Genomic DNA, 17,500 nt, shown 5'->3' with positions numbered 1-17,500 from the left:
GCCCCAGGGCTGCTGAGCCCGTGAGCCACGACTACTGAGTCTGTGTTCTAGAGTCCATGCTCCCAACTTGAGTAGCCCCCACTTGCCACAACTAGAGAAAGCCTACACAGCAACGAAGACCCAGCACAGGCAAACACAAACAAAAGTGAAAGTCGCTCAGCCGTGACCAACTCTTCGCGACTCCACAGACTCTACAGTCCTTGGAATTCTCCGGGCCAGAATACTGGAGTGGGTAGCCGTGCCCTTCTCCAGGGGATCTTCCCAACCCAGGGATTGAACCCAGGTCTCCGACGTTACAGGCAGATTCTTTACCAGCTGAGCCATGAGAGAAGCCCCCCCAAATTATATATATATATATAATGTACATATATAAAAGGAGTCAGACTACTGGGCTCGAGTCTCGACCCTGCCACCCCCCACTGGGATCTTCAGTAAGTTTCTCCTCTCCATGCCTCTGTCTCATCTTTAAAATGGGGATAATGAGAGTGTCTATCTCACAGGACTCTCTCAAGGGTTAAGTAAGTTAATATAGAACCTGAATATTAAGCAAGTTAATACACAAGTATATGTTTAGCAGTGCCTGGTGTTAATATCAGCATCTCAGTGGAGGAAAGCAAGGCTCAGAGGGGTGAGGCGCCTGGGCCCAGAGAGGACGGGGAGCCTGGCCTCCGCAAGCAAGGCGGCACTCACGTGGGGCAGGGCCAGGGAGCAGCGGCTGCTGCATGCGTAGGCCTCCTTGTGGCGCCCCAGCTCGGTCAGGGCCCGCGCCTTGCGGAACAGCGCCCGGATGTTCTCGCTGTCCAAGCCCAGCGCCTTCTCGCTGTCCTCCAGCGCCTTCTCGTATAGGCCCTGCCAGAGAGGAGCAGGGGGCCATCTGTCAGCCTGTTACCCTCCCAGCCCCAGCCTCCTGCCTCCACCAGGACAGAGGACCAACCTCCTCCCTTCCTCGCAGACGGGGCGGGGGCGAGGGCTCCAGGAGATGGCTCCGGTGTTCAGACCCGATCAAGGGTGTTTGTTGTCCAGCCAGGGAGCACTGGCAGGACATGAAGGGGACGGGCCTTTGAATTCTACAGTCACGAGCCCGGCCACTCAGAAGATCACAGACTGCAAGTAACATAGGCATCTCCAGAGGAGGCAACATCAGGGAGGTGGCTCAGCACACAGAACACCACGTGAACGGGCATCTGGTAGACCCATTCACCCAGCCCTGACTCCCCTAACCCTAACCCTCGGCAGAGCCCACTGCAGAGCCCTGTAGGATCTGGGGAATGACTGAGGCCCTGAGCGAGGACAGAGAAGAGGAGAAGGCTGGAGCTGCCAGAACGAGGGAAAGGCAGTCCTCAGCTCTGATGGCCCACAGACTCCTGCCAGGGCCCAGGCCGTCCCGAGAGCCTAACTTAACTCATCTGGGGCAGGGCTTGGGCTCCATATCATGCCAACACTTTGTATTATATATTAGGCCTTTAAAAGCTTTCCAGGTGAGTCGATGGTGCGCTGGGGCTGAGAGCCCTGGGAGCAGAGGGCGGGGGCGAGGGGCATGGGGCAGAGCAGCCTTAGGGGCGTTGGGGTGGGAGTCGGGGCGTGGGGGGGCTCACCATGGTGAAGTAGCAGGCGGCCCGGTTGACATGGAGCTTACACAGCAGCTCCCGGGGCAGGGCCACCTGGTCGGAGGCGGCGTAGTCGGCCACGTTCAGCCCCTCCATGTACTGCACCAGTGCTTGCTTGTAGTCCTTCTCCCGGAACAGGTCATTGCCCTCAGCGAACAGGTTCTGCACCAGCTTGAGCAGAAAGGCCTGCCGGGGCAGGGTGTGGGGATGGGGGCGTTCAGGGGTCCTCTGCACCCAAGCCCCATGTCCCCCACCAGGGACACCCTGCCCGTTGCCTTCCCCCAGCCCAGCCCCTGATGCTCACCTCATATTCTTCTTGCTTTAAGGGTAGGGTCGACCTATGGGAAAAGGACACAAGGTCTGGATGGGCCCAGGGTTCTCAGCCTCCCAGGGGCCCAGGGTTCTTAGCCTCCCAGAGACCTAGGAGCCAGAGCCACAGGTTAGAGACTGCGCCTGGGAGCTGGTTCCCCCAGCTCAGACCCCAGACATCACCTTGTGGATTGAGATGAGGGGACAGCAGCTTGTTTTTTTCCCCCCTAAATCAATACCACGCTGGCCTTCTCTTTCCTACAAAAGGATGGTGGAAGGTCCTGCTTCTGCCCCAGGGCCTGGCAGCCAGGCTTTCCCAGGTGCTGCTGTTGTTGTTCAGTTGCTAACTCATGTCCGACTCTCTGGTGACCCCATGGACTGTAGCACGCCAGGCTCCTCTGTCCTCCACTATCTCCCAGCATTCGCTCAAATTCATGTCCATTGAGTCGATGATGCTATCTAACCATCTCATCCTCTGACACCCCCTTCTCCTGTTGCCTTCAATCTTTCTCAGGATCAGGGTCTTTTCCAGTGAGTTGGCTCTTCACATCAGGTGGCCAAAGTATTGGAGCTTCAGCTTCAGGATCCATCCTTCCAATGAATATTCAGGGTTGATTTCCTTTATGATTGACTGGTTTGACCTCCTTGCAGTCCAAGGGACTCGCAAGAGTCTTCTCCAACACCACAATTCGAAAACATCAGTTCTTTGGCGCTCAGCCTTCTTTATGGTCCAATTCTCACATCCATACATGACCACTGGAATAACCATTGCTTTGACTGTATAGACCTTTCCAGGTGCACATTGCTGAGAAGGAGCTCTGGCTGGCTGTCCTCTGCCTAAGAAACCAATCCCTGGGAACGACCATGTCCCCTCCCCAAGCCAAACTTGCAACTTCAGATTCGCAGGCAGCACCAAAAACCTACCTCGGGGATCATTCATTTGGGAGTCTCTGCACTTTTTCTGTCCCTGCCTACAAGACACACACAACCCCAGCCAATGCCCAGCACATAGAACCTAACCCTTCCTGCCAGACTCAGCAAAGTAGGTGGGTCCCTAGGCACTCTCTCCTGTCTGTGAGCTGCCAAAACAATGCCAGCTCAGAACAGCTGAGCCCAGGAGAAAGTGTGAAAGAAAGGAAGGGAGGGGAAGGGCCTTCAGGGAGAAAGGAGAAGGAAAGCATGAGCCCAAGGCACATTTGTGAGGCTACAAGGCAGCACTGGAAGGGAAGCTGGGGTTTGTCTTCTGGTCTCTCACGTCACAGAGGGGAAATCAAGACATTCAGAGAGGGCAGTGACAGGCCCAAGGTCACACAGCAGGTCCAAGCCAGGGCCAGAGAGCAGGGCTGGGGCTCCTTCTACTGCCTGGAGCCACTGCGAATGCCTGGGCAAAAAAGCACAGCTTAGGGACTTCCCTGGTGGCTCAGATGGTAAGGAATTCGCCTGCCAATGCAGGAGATGTGGGTTCGAACCCTGGGAAGATCCCCTGGAGAAGGAAATGGCAACCCACTCCAGTATTCTTGCCTAGAGAAATCCATGGACAGAGAAGCCTGGCAGTCTACAGTCCATGGGGTTGCAAAGAGTAAGACACGACTGAGCGACTAACATGGGACTTCCCTGGTGGTCCAGTGGCTCAGACTCTGTTTCCAACGCAGGGGGCATGGGTTCAATTCCTGGTTGGGCAGGTAAGATCTCATATGTCATGGAGCAGTCAAAAAAATTTTAAAAAGGCAGCCTAAGCTGGTGAGTGACAAGTGGTGAGTGGAGACCCCGGAGGTTCCCTGTGGGGAGGGGGAGAGGTCCCTGACTGTGACAGTGGGGCCGGCCACCCACCCTCTCACTCGCCGCCCACCATCAGAAACCAGGGCCTGGCCCTCCTCGCTCAGCCGTGGCCGCCCGCCGTTCTCCTCCTAACTCATCTTCCACTTCCAGCCTCTCTTCCTCCAGCCTCAGCTTCATCTTCAGTAGGTCACACTGTGTCCTTAAGGTCACCTTATTCTGGTGTTTAAGGCTCTACACGAGCCCTTCACCCACCTGCCGGCATCACTTCATGGCCCCTACGGTGCTCGGTGCCCAGCTAAGCACATGAGGTCAGCACACGAGGAAGCAGCCATTTCTAAAGGAGCAGGCCTGACTGTATAGCCTGTATCCCCTCAGGAGACCAATGCGTGGGTTCCTGGGAGGGTGTCCCACTGCTATACCCCCTCAGAGTTCCCCTTTGGGAAGAGGAAGGAGGACACGGAGCTAACATTGACCCCAAGCGCAACAATCTGGAGAAGGAAGGGACATTCTCTCTGTTTCAGAGATGCTGAGACCACAGGAAGCAGGGGCACCAGGATGGGGGCTGAAGTCTGGGGCTTGGAGGTCCAGTTACGCAGAAATCAGTGACTTGAAGATAGAATTCTTATGACAAACACGATTCCCAAGGCCTGCCTTGTTCTCCAGAATGGCCTCTGAGCAAAACTCGGGCATTTGACCAAGATCAACGCTCTCTCCCAGATGGAAGACAAGCCCCCTGTGAAGAAGGTTGAGGCCACAGCTCTGAGCTGGCAGAAGCCAGGAAAACTGGCCATTTTGCAAGTTGAGGAAGGACAGCGTGTTGTGAGAATATAAACACACAGCAGATCATGTGTGTGTGTGTGTCTGTGTGTGGAAAAGGACACAGCTTGTGCTGAAAAGGCAGGTTGCATTTTGCAAGTCTGCGTGAGCACAAAATCAGGGAGCATATGAGGCTTTGTGGGGCTTTTCCGGTGGCTCAGTGGTAAAGAATCTGCCTTCAGTGCAGAAGACACAGGAGATGCGGGTTTGATCCCTGGGTCAGGAAGACCCTCTGGAAGAGGAAATGGCAACCCATTCCGGTATTCTTGCCTGGAAAATTCCATGGACAGAGGAACCTGGCGGGCTAACAGTCCATGGGGTTGAAAGAGTTGGACACAACTGAGCTACTAAACAACAACGAGGGTTCATATGTGCAAACTCCAGTTTTGTAGGGAGTCATATTTAAGATAAAGAACACAAAATGAGAAACAAAGAATTTCTAGGCAGTCTTTCAGGGCTTTGGAAAGAACTCTTACAAATGAGGGGCTGGGAGCTTACACTTCATCAGAGTCACAATAAACGTGCCTCTGAGGGTCCATTTAAGAGAGAGGAAAGAGTTAATAAAAATATTTTGTGTGTAAAGAAAAAGATGAAAAAAACCAACACAGCATATGGGTACCAGGGGCAAATAATGGAAAGAAATTTGGGCTTTGGAGTCCGCAAGACCCAGGTTAGAATTCCATCGCTTAGTAGTTGTGTGACTGTATACCAGTTTCTAAACCTCTCTGAGCCTCAGCTTTCTCATCTGCAAAATGGAGATAAAAGCACCTGCTGAACTGAGCTGTTGTGAAGATGAGAGAGACGACGGATGTGAAGGGCCCAGCATGGAATGGAAAGACGTGCTCAGCAAAGACTACTGACTTATTACGGGATGTGCACAGACAAGCAAGAGAATTAACAGGGAGCGTAGGAGCATGCGTGGACAGGGAAGGTAAAATGATATGCTGGACAAGACCACAGGGTGGCCAGGGTCGGGTCAGGAAGCGTGTGTGTGTGTCGAGATCATGACTCAGGGTTAGGAGCACCCCCGGCCCCCGCCCCGCCAGCCCCTTCCCAACCTGTCCCACCTCCTCACTCCCCAACACACAGGGCAGCCTGAACAGCAAAAGCTCAATATGCAAGAAAAGGGAGCCCTGGAGAAGATGTGCTCTGGGATGTCCCAGAGGACCGCGCCCTGCCACCCCCCGACCGCCACACCCCCCGCCCCAAACACACACTCACTGAATGAACTGCAGCCCCTTCTCGATGTCCGCCTTCCGTCTCTGCCTCTCCATCAGTCTCTGCGGAGAGAACGCCGTCCATCAGGAAGTCAGTGGGGCTGGTCACCGTCCACCCCCACCTCCCCACCATGTGTCCCCTCACTCCCTGCTCACCCCATCTCACAGGGTGTCGCGGTGTCCCTGAGGGCGGTGACCCATCTCGGGGACCACACAGACCTCCAGCACACAGCCCTCCATCCACACCTGCACCCCCACCTGAGTTTGTACAGAACTTTCAATAGACAGGGGGGTTCATGAAGGCCACCCGCCCTTCCCAACACATGGCTGGGGCCACCAAACTGCACAGGACACCCTCAAGTTCAAGGGGAAAGTCTTGCTTTACCAGCAAGCACAGTTTAGAGAGAAGAAACACAGAAAATGCCACGATGGCCATGATTATAGCTACAATGTAGCATAACACGTGGGCCAGACACTGTGTATCAGGCTCACTGAATCTGCCAGGAGGTGGGTATCTATTTTGTGTGTGTGTGTGGTATCATGTGGCATATGGGATCTTAGTTCCCTGACCAGGGACTGAACTCATGCCCCCTGCACTGGAAGTACGGAGTCTTAACCACCGGACCACTAGGGAAGTCTCGAGGTGGGTGTCACTTTGTCCCCATTTTACCAGTACACTGAAGCTCAGGGAGCCCCCGTCATAAGCTGGCTGGCCTCCACACCAGGCCGCGGTGGCCTGGTACCCACACCATTCCGGTGAGGTGGTGTGAATTCCCCATGTTATGGATGAGGAAAGACCGAGGCTCAGGGAGGCTGAAGGGTGGCCCAAGGCAGCATAGCAAATGAATGGCGCTGAACTTGTGCAGGGATCTGCTCCAGAGATGAAGAGAGTCAAAACGGAAGGCGGGGGTGCTTCAGGAGAAAGGAGGCGCAGGCAGAGCAGCTACGGGTCTGGTACCCCCAGGGCGAGGGGCCCCCTCACCCCCGGGAGCTGGAAGTTCCTGGCCAGATCCAAACAGCCTGCTGGGCTCCTCCTCCATGCCACCATGGAGCTCAGCTGATCCCGCCCAGTGACAGCCCAGAGGGGGCCAGGCCTACCCCAGGGGAGAAACTGAGTCCGGGGCACTCACTGCCCCACTGGCCAGTACTTTTTATCCCAGCCACTCCCAGGCCCTTTCCAGGCTCTGCCCATCAAACCATTACTGTGAGAGGATTCAGGCAAGGCTGGGGGATGGGATAGTCGGGGACTGCAGGACCCCTCCAGCTTCATATCTCTGCCCCGCACAACGTCTTCAGAGGGCTGATATGCAGACACAGGCAGAGGAACCTCACTGCCTCACTGGCAAAGAGGTCTAAAAAAGTATAAAAAACACCTAACTACTTTGGAGAGGCAGCAAGTATACCAAATTGATACTTTCTAAAAATTCTCTGCTTCCTAGTTCTTTATTCCCCACCCCGGGTTCGACCACCTTGTCCTCACATAAGGTAAGCGGGCAGGGGGTCACTATCCCCATTTTCCAGATGAGAAGAGTGAGACACAAAGAAATGAAGTCTCTTTCCCAAGGTCACTTAATTCGTGGCTGGAACCCAGCTCGTCAGAGGCCACAGCCCTACCAACACTCCAAGCTGTGAGATGCCATGCGGCCCAGGTCGGGCAGGGTGGCCCTGAGGCTCCAAGGAGACGGATGAGAGCATTAAGAGCGAGGGGCTCAGGCCACGGGAACCTTGCTCCCCCCGCTGGTTCGTCCGAGGAGGGCTGGAGCCATGCTGCGTCTTCAGGCTCCCAGGGCAGCACTGCTTACGCCCGTTCCCCTCTCCAGGCAGGACCGGGGCCGCTGGCAAGCACTCACTGTGTGTCTGCCGGCCCTGCCAGGGCCTTGGGCCAGCACTCTGGACTCAGACCCAGGTGTGAGGGCCAGCATTTGCACACCACGTGACTCTGGATCTTGGTCATGTGCCTGACGGATGGGGAAAATGGGGCTGATGGCGTTCCCGACGCGCTGGCTGTCACGGGTTCAGAAGATGACACGTGCGGAAGTCCTGGCTCGGAGCGACAGTCCGACAACCGTGCGCGTGTGCGTCATCCACTCCCTCTTGCCAAAGATGCTGCAAATGTTTCCTGCGATGGACCCAACTGCTGAGACCCTGTTCTCCTGCAGGAGGCGCGCAGCAGTGGCCCCAGGCTGCCCGCGTCTCCCGGAGCCGGCCTCTTGGTCGGTCTCCTAGCCCTCGGTGTCCCTGTCTGTGATACAAGCGCTCATCATCCTTACACCCACGCCCCACATCAGGGCTCCAGCCAGACGGCCTGGGGGGTTTCCCACCTCCAGGCTTTTGCCTTTGCCGTTCCTTCCGCCTATGCTGCCATGCTCCTCCATCCATCCTTGTTAATGAAACTCCATACATCCTTTCAAGCCCGATTCCTCCATGGAGCTGCTCCTACTCTCTCCAACAGCACCATTGCACACTCAGTTACCCCATTTCCTGGGAACCTCGGGTCAGACCCAACCCTTGCCCTGGAAGAGAGGCTCATTGGGTGGAAAGACAACAGCGCAGCCCAGCACTGGCCAGGAAGCTGGGGGAGAGTGGGGGGTGGGAGGGAAGAAGGACCATGCAGGCCTGGACCACCAGCAGCCCAGGGCGTGGCCAGAGTGACTTCCCCCGAAGCAGCCATGCCCATGGCCACCACACCCATGGTCTCCCCATCCGTCCCTCCCCACCACCTGGGGTGGTGCCTGTCCCCACTTCCTCAATGCCATCACAGGGGTCTTTCAAACCACAGATCAGACCCCGTCCTCCCCAGCCGAGAGCCTCTCTTGACCTTTGCTGGTCAACTTCCCCACACCAGCACACACCTCATGGGAACACGTGCCCTGTTGCTCCCCTACTCCACCCCCCTGGCCCCATTCAGCCCACAGTCTTCTCAGAAAACCTTGGGGGTCACAGATACGTCTCTGCGTCAGTTCTCTAGGCCCTGAGGTCTGAACAGACTTAACAGAAACAAATGCTGCCTGTAACCATCCCAGTGGTAATTCCTGACAAATCTGAACCTCACACCAGGGAATCAACATTCTCTTTATCCTCTGCCCCAGGCAGTATGAAGGCTCCACAGCCGGTGGGCGTGAATGCGTTTCTCTGACCACCAAAATCCCAAAGCAGCAGCGCAGCCACACACGGGGGCTATGCAGAGGGGTTCCGATCCCCTCTGAGCGGCAATCGGAGATTACAACTAGTGCCCACCAACAGGATTCATACGTAGAAGGCCCTCATTTCAGGGCCTGGTACACAGCAGACAATAAATGACTGCCGTTAGATCAGAATTCCTATGCTGAATATTCCAGTCAACGCTCGCAGTGTGTCCATTACATGCAGATGAGAAGAGGAGCTTTAGAAGAGCCACCAGCCGCCTGCGATCAGCTGGAGAAAAGCCGACCCGTTGTGGGCCTGCTGAGGATTCAGCAATGAACAAAGGTGACAAGGTCTCCCCCTGTTTATAGAGCACATGTTCTGGGGGAGGAGGGACACCACATTTAGATTTAGGGGACTTTGGTGGTCCAGTGGCTAAGACTTCCAACGCAGGGGGCCTGGTTCAATCTCTGGTCAGGGAACTAGATCCCACATGCTACAGTGAAGATCAAAGATCCTGAGTGCTGTATGCAATGAAAGACTTGGTGCACCCCAATAAATTAATAAATAAATATTTTTTAAAAATCAAAGGAACAAATAGATTTAAATTGTAATAATAAAGGAGAAAATAAGAAGACAGAGTGACAGGGTGCTATAATTATATACAGGACTCGGGAACAGAGACCTCAGTGACCAGAGGGTACAAGTCATTGTGAATGTTTGGGGGAAAGTATTGAGGCAAAAGGAACAGTGGGTGCAAAGGTTCTGAGGTAGAAACTGGTTAGCGTATTTGAGGAGGAACAGGGAGGCCAGTGTGGATGGACTGGGGTGGGTACTTGGGAGCATGGTGAGTAGGAAGACTCTGCCCTACACGAAAATGTGTTGTCATTAAACAAATTAGATTTACTTAAATTTCACTACAACCCCAGTGTTGTCATTAAACAAATGAGATTTACTTAAATTTCACTACGACCCCATCAGGCAGGAAAATAGTGCTTCCAAGAGGCTAGGGAAGTTGCTCCTGAGCATGTAGGGATGTGGGGCCTGGGTCAAAAGGCCTGGAGAGATGGGCCTCAGGTAGCCACCTTAACAAATGCCACGTGAGCAAAGACATGCGCCCCACATGCCTCCCCTTTCCTCAGTTTCCCTCCCCTGGGAAGAACATTTTTACAGGTGGTTGTTATGAATTAAATGTTTGTGTCCCCGGCCAAATGCATGTGTTGAAGCCCTAAGTGTGACCGGCTGTACTTGCAGACACAGCCTGTGAGGATGGAATTCAGGTTTCATGTAGTCACGAGCAGAGGGTTCTGATCCAGTGCTTTGTTCTGGCAGACTGTCTAGACGAATATAGATTTTGGTACTGAGAAGTGGAGTGTTGCTATAACAAACACTAAGCATATGGAAGCGGCTCTGGAGCCGGATGCTGAGTAGAGACTGAAAAGGCTTTGAGGTGCATGCTACCAAACCCCTAGAGTGCCACGGAAGGACTGCTGGCAAAAGGTGTGTGTGCTCAGGCGCGTCCGACCCTTCACAACCCCGTGGACTGCAGCCCGCCAGGCTCCTCTGTCCATGGGATTCTCCACGCAAGAATACTGGAGTGGGTTGCCATGCCCTCCTGCAGGGGATCTTCCCGACCCAGCGATCGAACCGTAGTCTCCTGCCTCTCCGTTGGTAAAGACATGGACACGAAAGGCAATTCTGGTAAGAACTCAGATGAAAATGAAGGATAGGTTACCTGAAACTGAAAGAAAGGTGATCCTTGTTAAAAAGTGACAAAGTACTTCACTGAACTGTGTTCTTGTGTTTGGTGGAGGGTAGACTTTGCATGTGATGAAACTGGGTATTTAGCAGAGGAGTACAGAAGCAGTGGCACGGGTCTAAGCCAAGTCTAAGCCAAGTATAGACGTGTTGGCACGGGTTCTCCTTATTGCTTATGCTAAAATGCAGAGAAGAGAGATGAACTGAAGAAGGGATTGTTTAACAAAAGGAACCAGAACTATCCATATCTATAGCCATAATGTATCCATATTGCAAAAAAAAAAATGAGGAGGGTTCTGAAAAGCACACCAGAACAACTGTTTGGTGTGTGGCTGAACAACTGTTTGGTAAGGAGATTAGTACAGATCAAACCAGCCATCAGCAGAAATCAGAAACAGAGATGGGATTATAGCAGCAGAAATAATGCCAGTCTGAACTGAAGGGGACAGAGGAAACTGAATGACAGAATGAAGGAAGGCTGTCATTAAACGGAATGAAATCATCCCATCTCAGCAACATGGATGGACCCAGAGACTGTCATACTGAGTGGAGTGAGTCAGACAGAGAAGGAGAGACATTGCATGATATCCCTTATATGTGCAATCTAAAAAGAAATGATACCAAAAAAAATAAAATAAAATAAATAGAAATAGAAATGATACAAAATGAACTTACAAAACAGAGAGAGACTCACGGACTTAGACAACAACCTATGGCTGCCAGATAGTTAGGGACTTCAGGAAGGTCATGTACACACTGCTATATTTAAAACGGATCACCAACAAGTACCTACTGTAGAGCACATGGAACTCTGCTCGATGTTATGTGCCAGCCTGGATGGGAGGGGGGCTGGGGGAGAATGGATACGTGTGCATGTGGCTGAGTGCCTTCACCGTTCACCTGAAACTACCACAACGTTGTTCACGGGCTATACCCCAATACAAAATAAAAAGCTTAAAGTTTGGGAGGAAAAAAGAGATTATTTTTCTTCTTGAGCTTAAAAGAAAAAAAAAGAGTGAAGAGAAGGCTGTAGGACTTCTGAAATTCTACTGGACAGGACAGCAGAACTATGTGGCTACAAACACGCTCTATTCTTTAAGAAAAAGGAAATATAACCCTAAGTTGATTCAGGGATCATCAGGGCCGCCTGCTCCATTTCAAAGGGTGGGGCCACTGCTTCCTTTTCTACAAGCCCAGAGTCTTGGGGTGCAAAGTGCTGGCAAAGCTGTGGGGGTGATGCTGCGCCCCAGGGGCCCAGGAAGGAGGAACATCAAACCAAAGAAGATGCTTCTCAAGCCTTAAAATCGAATGGAATTTACCCCACTGGGCTTTGTACACACTCGGAACCTGTGACCTCTTTCTTCTTTCCCATGAATCCCTTTGAGAAGGAGGATGTGTGTCCCATGCCCGTCCCACCACTGCGCTTTGAAAGCTTGTGACTTGCCTGGTTTCACAGGTTCACAGCTGGAGAGGAATTCTGCTTCAGAATGAATCATCCCTCTTGTCTCAACCATATCTGATTCAGACGAGACTCTGGACTTGAGAGTTGATGCAGGAACGAGTTGATAATTTGGGGGTTAATGCGATGGAATGAATCCATTTTGCATGTGATGAGACCATGAATTTTGGGGAGGTGGGAAGAGTAGAATCTAGGGACTGAATGTTTGTGTCCCCCGCAAACCACATGTTGGCAGTCCTAACCACCAGTGTGACTGTTAGGAAACAGGGCCTTGAAGGAGGTGATTAAGGTTAAATGAGGCTATAAGGGTAGGGTCCTGGTCTGATAGGATTGATTTCTTTATTAGAAGAGACAACACAGAGTTCTCCCTCCCTCTCCCTACAGGCAGACATCACCAAGAAAAGGCCAGATGAGGCCAGTGAGAAGGCAGCTAGCCATCTGTGAGAAGGAAGAGAGCTCTCAGTAGAAACCAAATCTGCCAGCACCTTGATCTGGGTCATCTACGCTCCAGAACTGTGAGAAAATAAATGTCTGTTGTTTAAGCCACCCAGTCTATAATATTTTGTTATAGCAGCCAGAGCAAACCAAGACAGTGGTTAAAAGATCACTGGTTCTCAGCCAAAGAGGGAGGTGAGTTCCTCCAGGGTGAGGGTCAGGCATGACTCGGAGAGGGCACTTGGTGGAAGGGCAAGGAGCACGTAAGCCAAATAAATCTTGTTTCTTTCTAAAGAAAAAAGTCCAAGGAGAAAACCAAGGCCCCAGTCTCCCCAGAATCCCATCACCAGACTGGGCAGTCCCCTCCCCCCAGCTCTGGGTCCAGATTCTTGTAATTTAGGAATTCTAAGTGGGACCTGACTCAAATAAGCTCGTCTCAGAAATACCGCTGTGAATTAAAAGAACCAACAGAAAATGATTCCATCAATATGTCAGCATGGTATGTGACCTCACACCCAGAGGCATGCTGGTTCAAATCCCAGATTTGACTCCCTATTAACTGCATATGAGCTGCTTAATTTCTCAGTGTCTCACTTCCCTCGCCTCTAAAACAGAAGTAGTAGCTACTATCAGGGGTTGTTGTGAAAGTTCAATGACATGTTTGACACAAGATACGCATTTACTATCAACTATTTTTCTTCTATAATCACTATGATTACTTAAAAGGAGGAGCAAAGAACATAAAACAGGAAATTCACAGGAAACACAATTCATTAAGGAAAGATACTCAGGGGACTTTCCTGGTGGTCCAGTGGTTAAGAATCCATCGGCCAATTCAGGGGACACAGGTTTGATCCCTGATCTGGCAAAGTCCCACATTCCTTGGGGCAGTTAAGCCCATGTGCCACAACTATTGAGCCTGCGCTCTAGAGTCAGGGAACCACAACTACTGAAACCCGTGCACCCTAACGCTGGTGCTCAGCAACAAGAGAAGCCACCACAATGAGAAGCCTGCACACTGCAGCTACAGAGTCACGACTAGAAAAAAGCCCTCACAGCAACAGAGACCCAGCACAATCAAAAATAAATAAATAAATACGATTATTAAAAGATAATTAAAAAAATAAGATGAGCAAATAATATAAACAGGAAATTCACAGGAACATAACTCATTAAGAAAAGATACTCAGAGGACTTCCCCAGTGCTTCAGTGGTTAAGAATCCACCTGCCAATGCAAAGGACACGGGTTCTATCCCTGGTCTGAGAAAATCCCACATGCCCCAGGGCAGCTAAGCCCATGCACCGTAACTATTGAGCCCTAGAGCCCTGCGCTCCACAACAAGATAAGTCACTGCAATGAGAAGCCTGTTCTTGGCAACTAGAGAAAGCCCATGCACTGCAGTGAAGACTCAGCACAGCCAAAAGAAATAAATATAATTTAAAGAAAAAAACACATTAAAACAACAAGACAACTCTTGTCACCTATGAGGCTAATGAAAGAAGAGAGCCTGGTCAATGAGGTGAAGGAAAGAGCACTCTCCAACACTGTCAACGCACTCAGCCTGTGAACTGGTGAGGTCTCTGTGAAGCAACACCTACCAAAATGAGCAAGCTGCCTACCCAGCAGCCAGCATCACTTCCTCTGTCTGCACACAGCAGGACAGGTGAACCTGCACTGGGCTAAACCAATCATAATGGTTCTTTTCCTTACCAGTGATTGGCTTGGGCAAGGGCATGTGACATCATCCCAGCCAACAGGAAGGAGGGGAAATCAGCCAGGGGGCTTCTGGGCAAGATTTCCTTCACACTTAAAATGGGACTGAACCTAGAGGGGTCGAATGGGGAGGGAAATGGGAGGGGGGTTCAAAAAGGAGGGGATATATGTGTATCTATGGCTGATTCATGTTGAGGTTTGACAGAAAACAACAAAATTCTGTAAAACAATTAACCTTCAATAAAAATAAAAACTTAAAAATAATAAAATGGGACTGCAGTGATAATCCCCTTTTCTGGTACTGTGTACCAGAGTGTAGTTACAAAGATGACCGAGCAGAAAGACAGACTGAAGGTGTTTGATGACATGTCTGACAATAAATTAACTGACCCTGGAACTGCTCCAACTCATTTGTCATTTGAGATAATAATAAACTCCATTTTGAGCAAAGAATTGTTACTTGCAGCCAAACCCCTTTCAAATGATAAAATGTCCTTTCCTTTCCACCCAGAAATTTCTCTTCCAAGAATTTAACCTACCAAAATCCTTATAAAAGCCCGCAAATTATATTTGTACAGGGACATACTTTTTTAAAGCGTAAAAAACTAGAAGCAACCTAAATGTCCATCAGTAAAGAACTGGCTTCATCAAACTACTACATTATGGAATACAAGCAGCTATTTAATCTATAGGTACTGTCATGGAGATGCCTCTGTACATGGTTGAGAAAGGAAAAAAAGAAACAGATTTCAGAACATTTGGGTTTGTATGATTACATCTGTGTGTAATGTGTGTTTATATAAAGAAGGCGTTTGAGAGAATATTCTCCAGTTTCACTGGTTCTTTCTGGGAACTAGGATCTGCCAAGAGGCAAGAGCACACAGACCACGTTCCCTTCTGCTTTAAATGCCTCAGCAGGGTTTGGACATTTTGCAGGGAGAAAGTATTTGCCTTGCAATCTAAAATACAAAATGAGATGACTGACTTGAGGCCAACAGTAGGACAGGGGCCAAATGGGAACCAGTAGCCTGATTTTAAACCCAGTGCTCTGGGACTGCCAAGTGTCCATGGACTGTCCTTCCTAAGAAAAAGACCAAACCATTGACCTGGGAACCAGGAAGGAAACACGATGTTTTTCCCACTTTGGAGAAGGGTTTGAAGATGACAGAATCTAGAGACTCAGATCTTCATCAGACCAGGCAGGGACTATGCCAGGTCCTCCAAAATCTCAACGTCTGGCCCATGTATGACATAGAGCAAGTGTTCAGGAAATGGTGGTTTGGATGAAAAAGAAATGGATGAATGAGTATCAATTCATTCAACCCAAGCATGACATAGATAAGAATGAATGAGTGTTGAATAAATGAATGAAAAAACTGATACCAAGATAAATTCACAATCAGGTAATAATATTTCCTCAGTGACTATGATGTTCCAGGAACTGTCATGATCCCTATACACATAATACCTTTCTTTTTTTTTAATATTTATTTTTAATTAGAGGGCAATTGTGTTGGTTTCTGCCGTCCATCAGCATGAATCAGTCATAGGTATACATATGTCCCGTCCATTTTGAGCCTCCCTCCCATCCTCCCTTGTAACTCAGTTGGTAAAGAATCTGCCTGCAGTGCAGGAGACCTGGGTTCGATCCCTGGGTTGGGAAGATCCCCTGGAGAAGGAAATGGCAACCCACTCCAGTATCCTTGCCTGGAAAATCTCATGGACAGCGGAGCCTGGTGGGCTGCAGTCCATGGAGTCGCAAAGAGTCAGGCACGACTGAGCGACTAACACTTACTTACTTACCCACCTCCCAACCCACATAATACCTTTCTTAAGACTTGCATAATCCTATGACATCGGGACTACTATCATTCCCAATTTGTGGAGGAGCAGAGGGCACAGAGAAGTTAAGTGACTTACCCAAGGTCACACAGCTGGAACTAGGCAGAGCTGGGATTCAAACCCTAGCAGCCTGGCCTCCGAGCCCACGCACATGGGGGCCCACGCATTTAGTGTTGCCCATTAAGCAAAGAGGCCTAGCCCCAGGAACCTCCATCTGTTATCACATTCAAGTCTTCCCCACCCCTCAAAATAATTCCCTCCTCAGATCCCGAGTCCCCTTCTGGCAAGCACAACCTTGACTCCCTCTCTCGATCACATTCTGTGAAAGAGTTGTCTATGCTGTCTCCACCTCCACATCTCCCACTCCACTCCCCAACTCATGACAAGCCCATGCTCACTCCACTGAGGGTGCCTGCCGAGGGTCCTCCCCGTCCCAGGGACCTCCTACCTGCTGAGCCCAGGAGGGGCCAGTGTTTTATTGGCCTTTGCTGGGACTGCTGGCTGCATCTGTGGGTCCTTGTCCTCGTCCACCCAGGTCTTCGGCTTCAGGGACAGTGCTCTTGGTCTCCTCACTCCACCTGCTCCCCCTAGATGAGCTCTTGCATTTCATGATCTCATGAGTCATGTCGATGACTCACAAATCTATTCCTCCCACCAGGCTCACCCCCTCCCCAATATTTCAGATTTGTGTCTTTTACCTTGGAGGAAATGCTACCCAGATGCCCAATACCCAGGCTGCTTATGACCTCTGTGCCTTTCCTAATCCCGAACCCTCTACCTGGAATGCCCTCCCCTTCCCCACCTGCACCCCCAGCCAACTCCTACTCATCCTTTAAGACCCAGCATGGATGCCTCCGTGTTCAGAAAGTCCTCCTTGGTGCCCATTCCAGTTGAGCTGAGTGTTCTTCTGACTCAATACATTCCAGACTTAACTCAGCAGCTTCTCCCCTAATCCTGCTCCTCCTCCGTCATTCTCCAACTCTAGTCATAGATCCAACCATCTTCCTTCTCTCAGTCAATCTCCAGTTCCAGCTTTACCTCTGAAACACCTGTCCACACTTCTCCCATCACCTCCACAAGCAGGCCCTCCATCACCTCTGACCATCGGGCTCCCTGCAATCTGCTGCCAATTGCTGGTCAGGGATCTCTGTCCAATTCACATGTCAGCATCACTCCCTTGCTCAGAACCCTCCCAGATGCATGCGCACACCCACATGAATGTAGGTCTAAAGAAATGTGAGGACCTCCCTGGTGACCCAGCGGCTAGGATTCGACTCTCTCAATGCAGGGACCCAGGTTCAACCCCTGGTCAGGGAACTAGATCCCACACGACACAGCTAAGAGTTTGCCTATCACAGTGAAGTTCCTGAGCACTGAGCACGGTACAACTAAGACCCAGCGCAGCCAAACAAATAAGAAATCAATTTTTTTAAAAAGGTG

General features: G+C 51.0%; 1 protein-coding gene across 4 annotated transcripts in view; it reads right to left on the bottom strand.

Moving 5' to 3' along the window:
* The window catches only part of ZC3H7B (zinc finger CCCH-type containing 7B), a 54,871-nt gene that overhangs the window by 27,072 nt on the left and 10,299 nt on the right, over window positions 1-17,500 (bottom strand). For all 4 annotated transcript variants that reach the window (XM_018048815.1, XM_018048816.1, XM_018048818.1 and 1 more), the window contains exons 2-5: window positions 5,733-5,791; window positions 1,912-1,945; window positions 1,596-1,793; window positions 691-849 (exon numbers count right to left, since the gene is read on the bottom strand). In XM_018048815.1, the coding sequence (XP_017904304.1) occupies window positions 691-849; window positions 1,596-1,793; window positions 1,912-1,945; window positions 5,733-5,785 (444 nt within the window). In that variant the 5' untranslated portion in view covers window positions 5,786-5,791. The remainder of the gene's footprint in view (window positions 1-690; window positions 850-1,595; window positions 1,794-1,911; window positions 1,946-5,732; window positions 5,792-17,500) is intronic.

The sequence above is a fragment of the Capra hircus genome, chromosome 5, assembly GCF_001704415.2.
Source record: "Capra hircus breed San Clemente chromosome 5, ASM170441v1, whole genome shotgun sequence".
Taxonomy (NCBI): domain Eukaryota; kingdom Metazoa; phylum Chordata; class Mammalia; order Artiodactyla; family Bovidae; genus Capra; species Capra hircus.
Note: the sequence above shows the minus strand (reverse complement) of the source record. Positions and strands in the feature narration are given on the sequence as shown.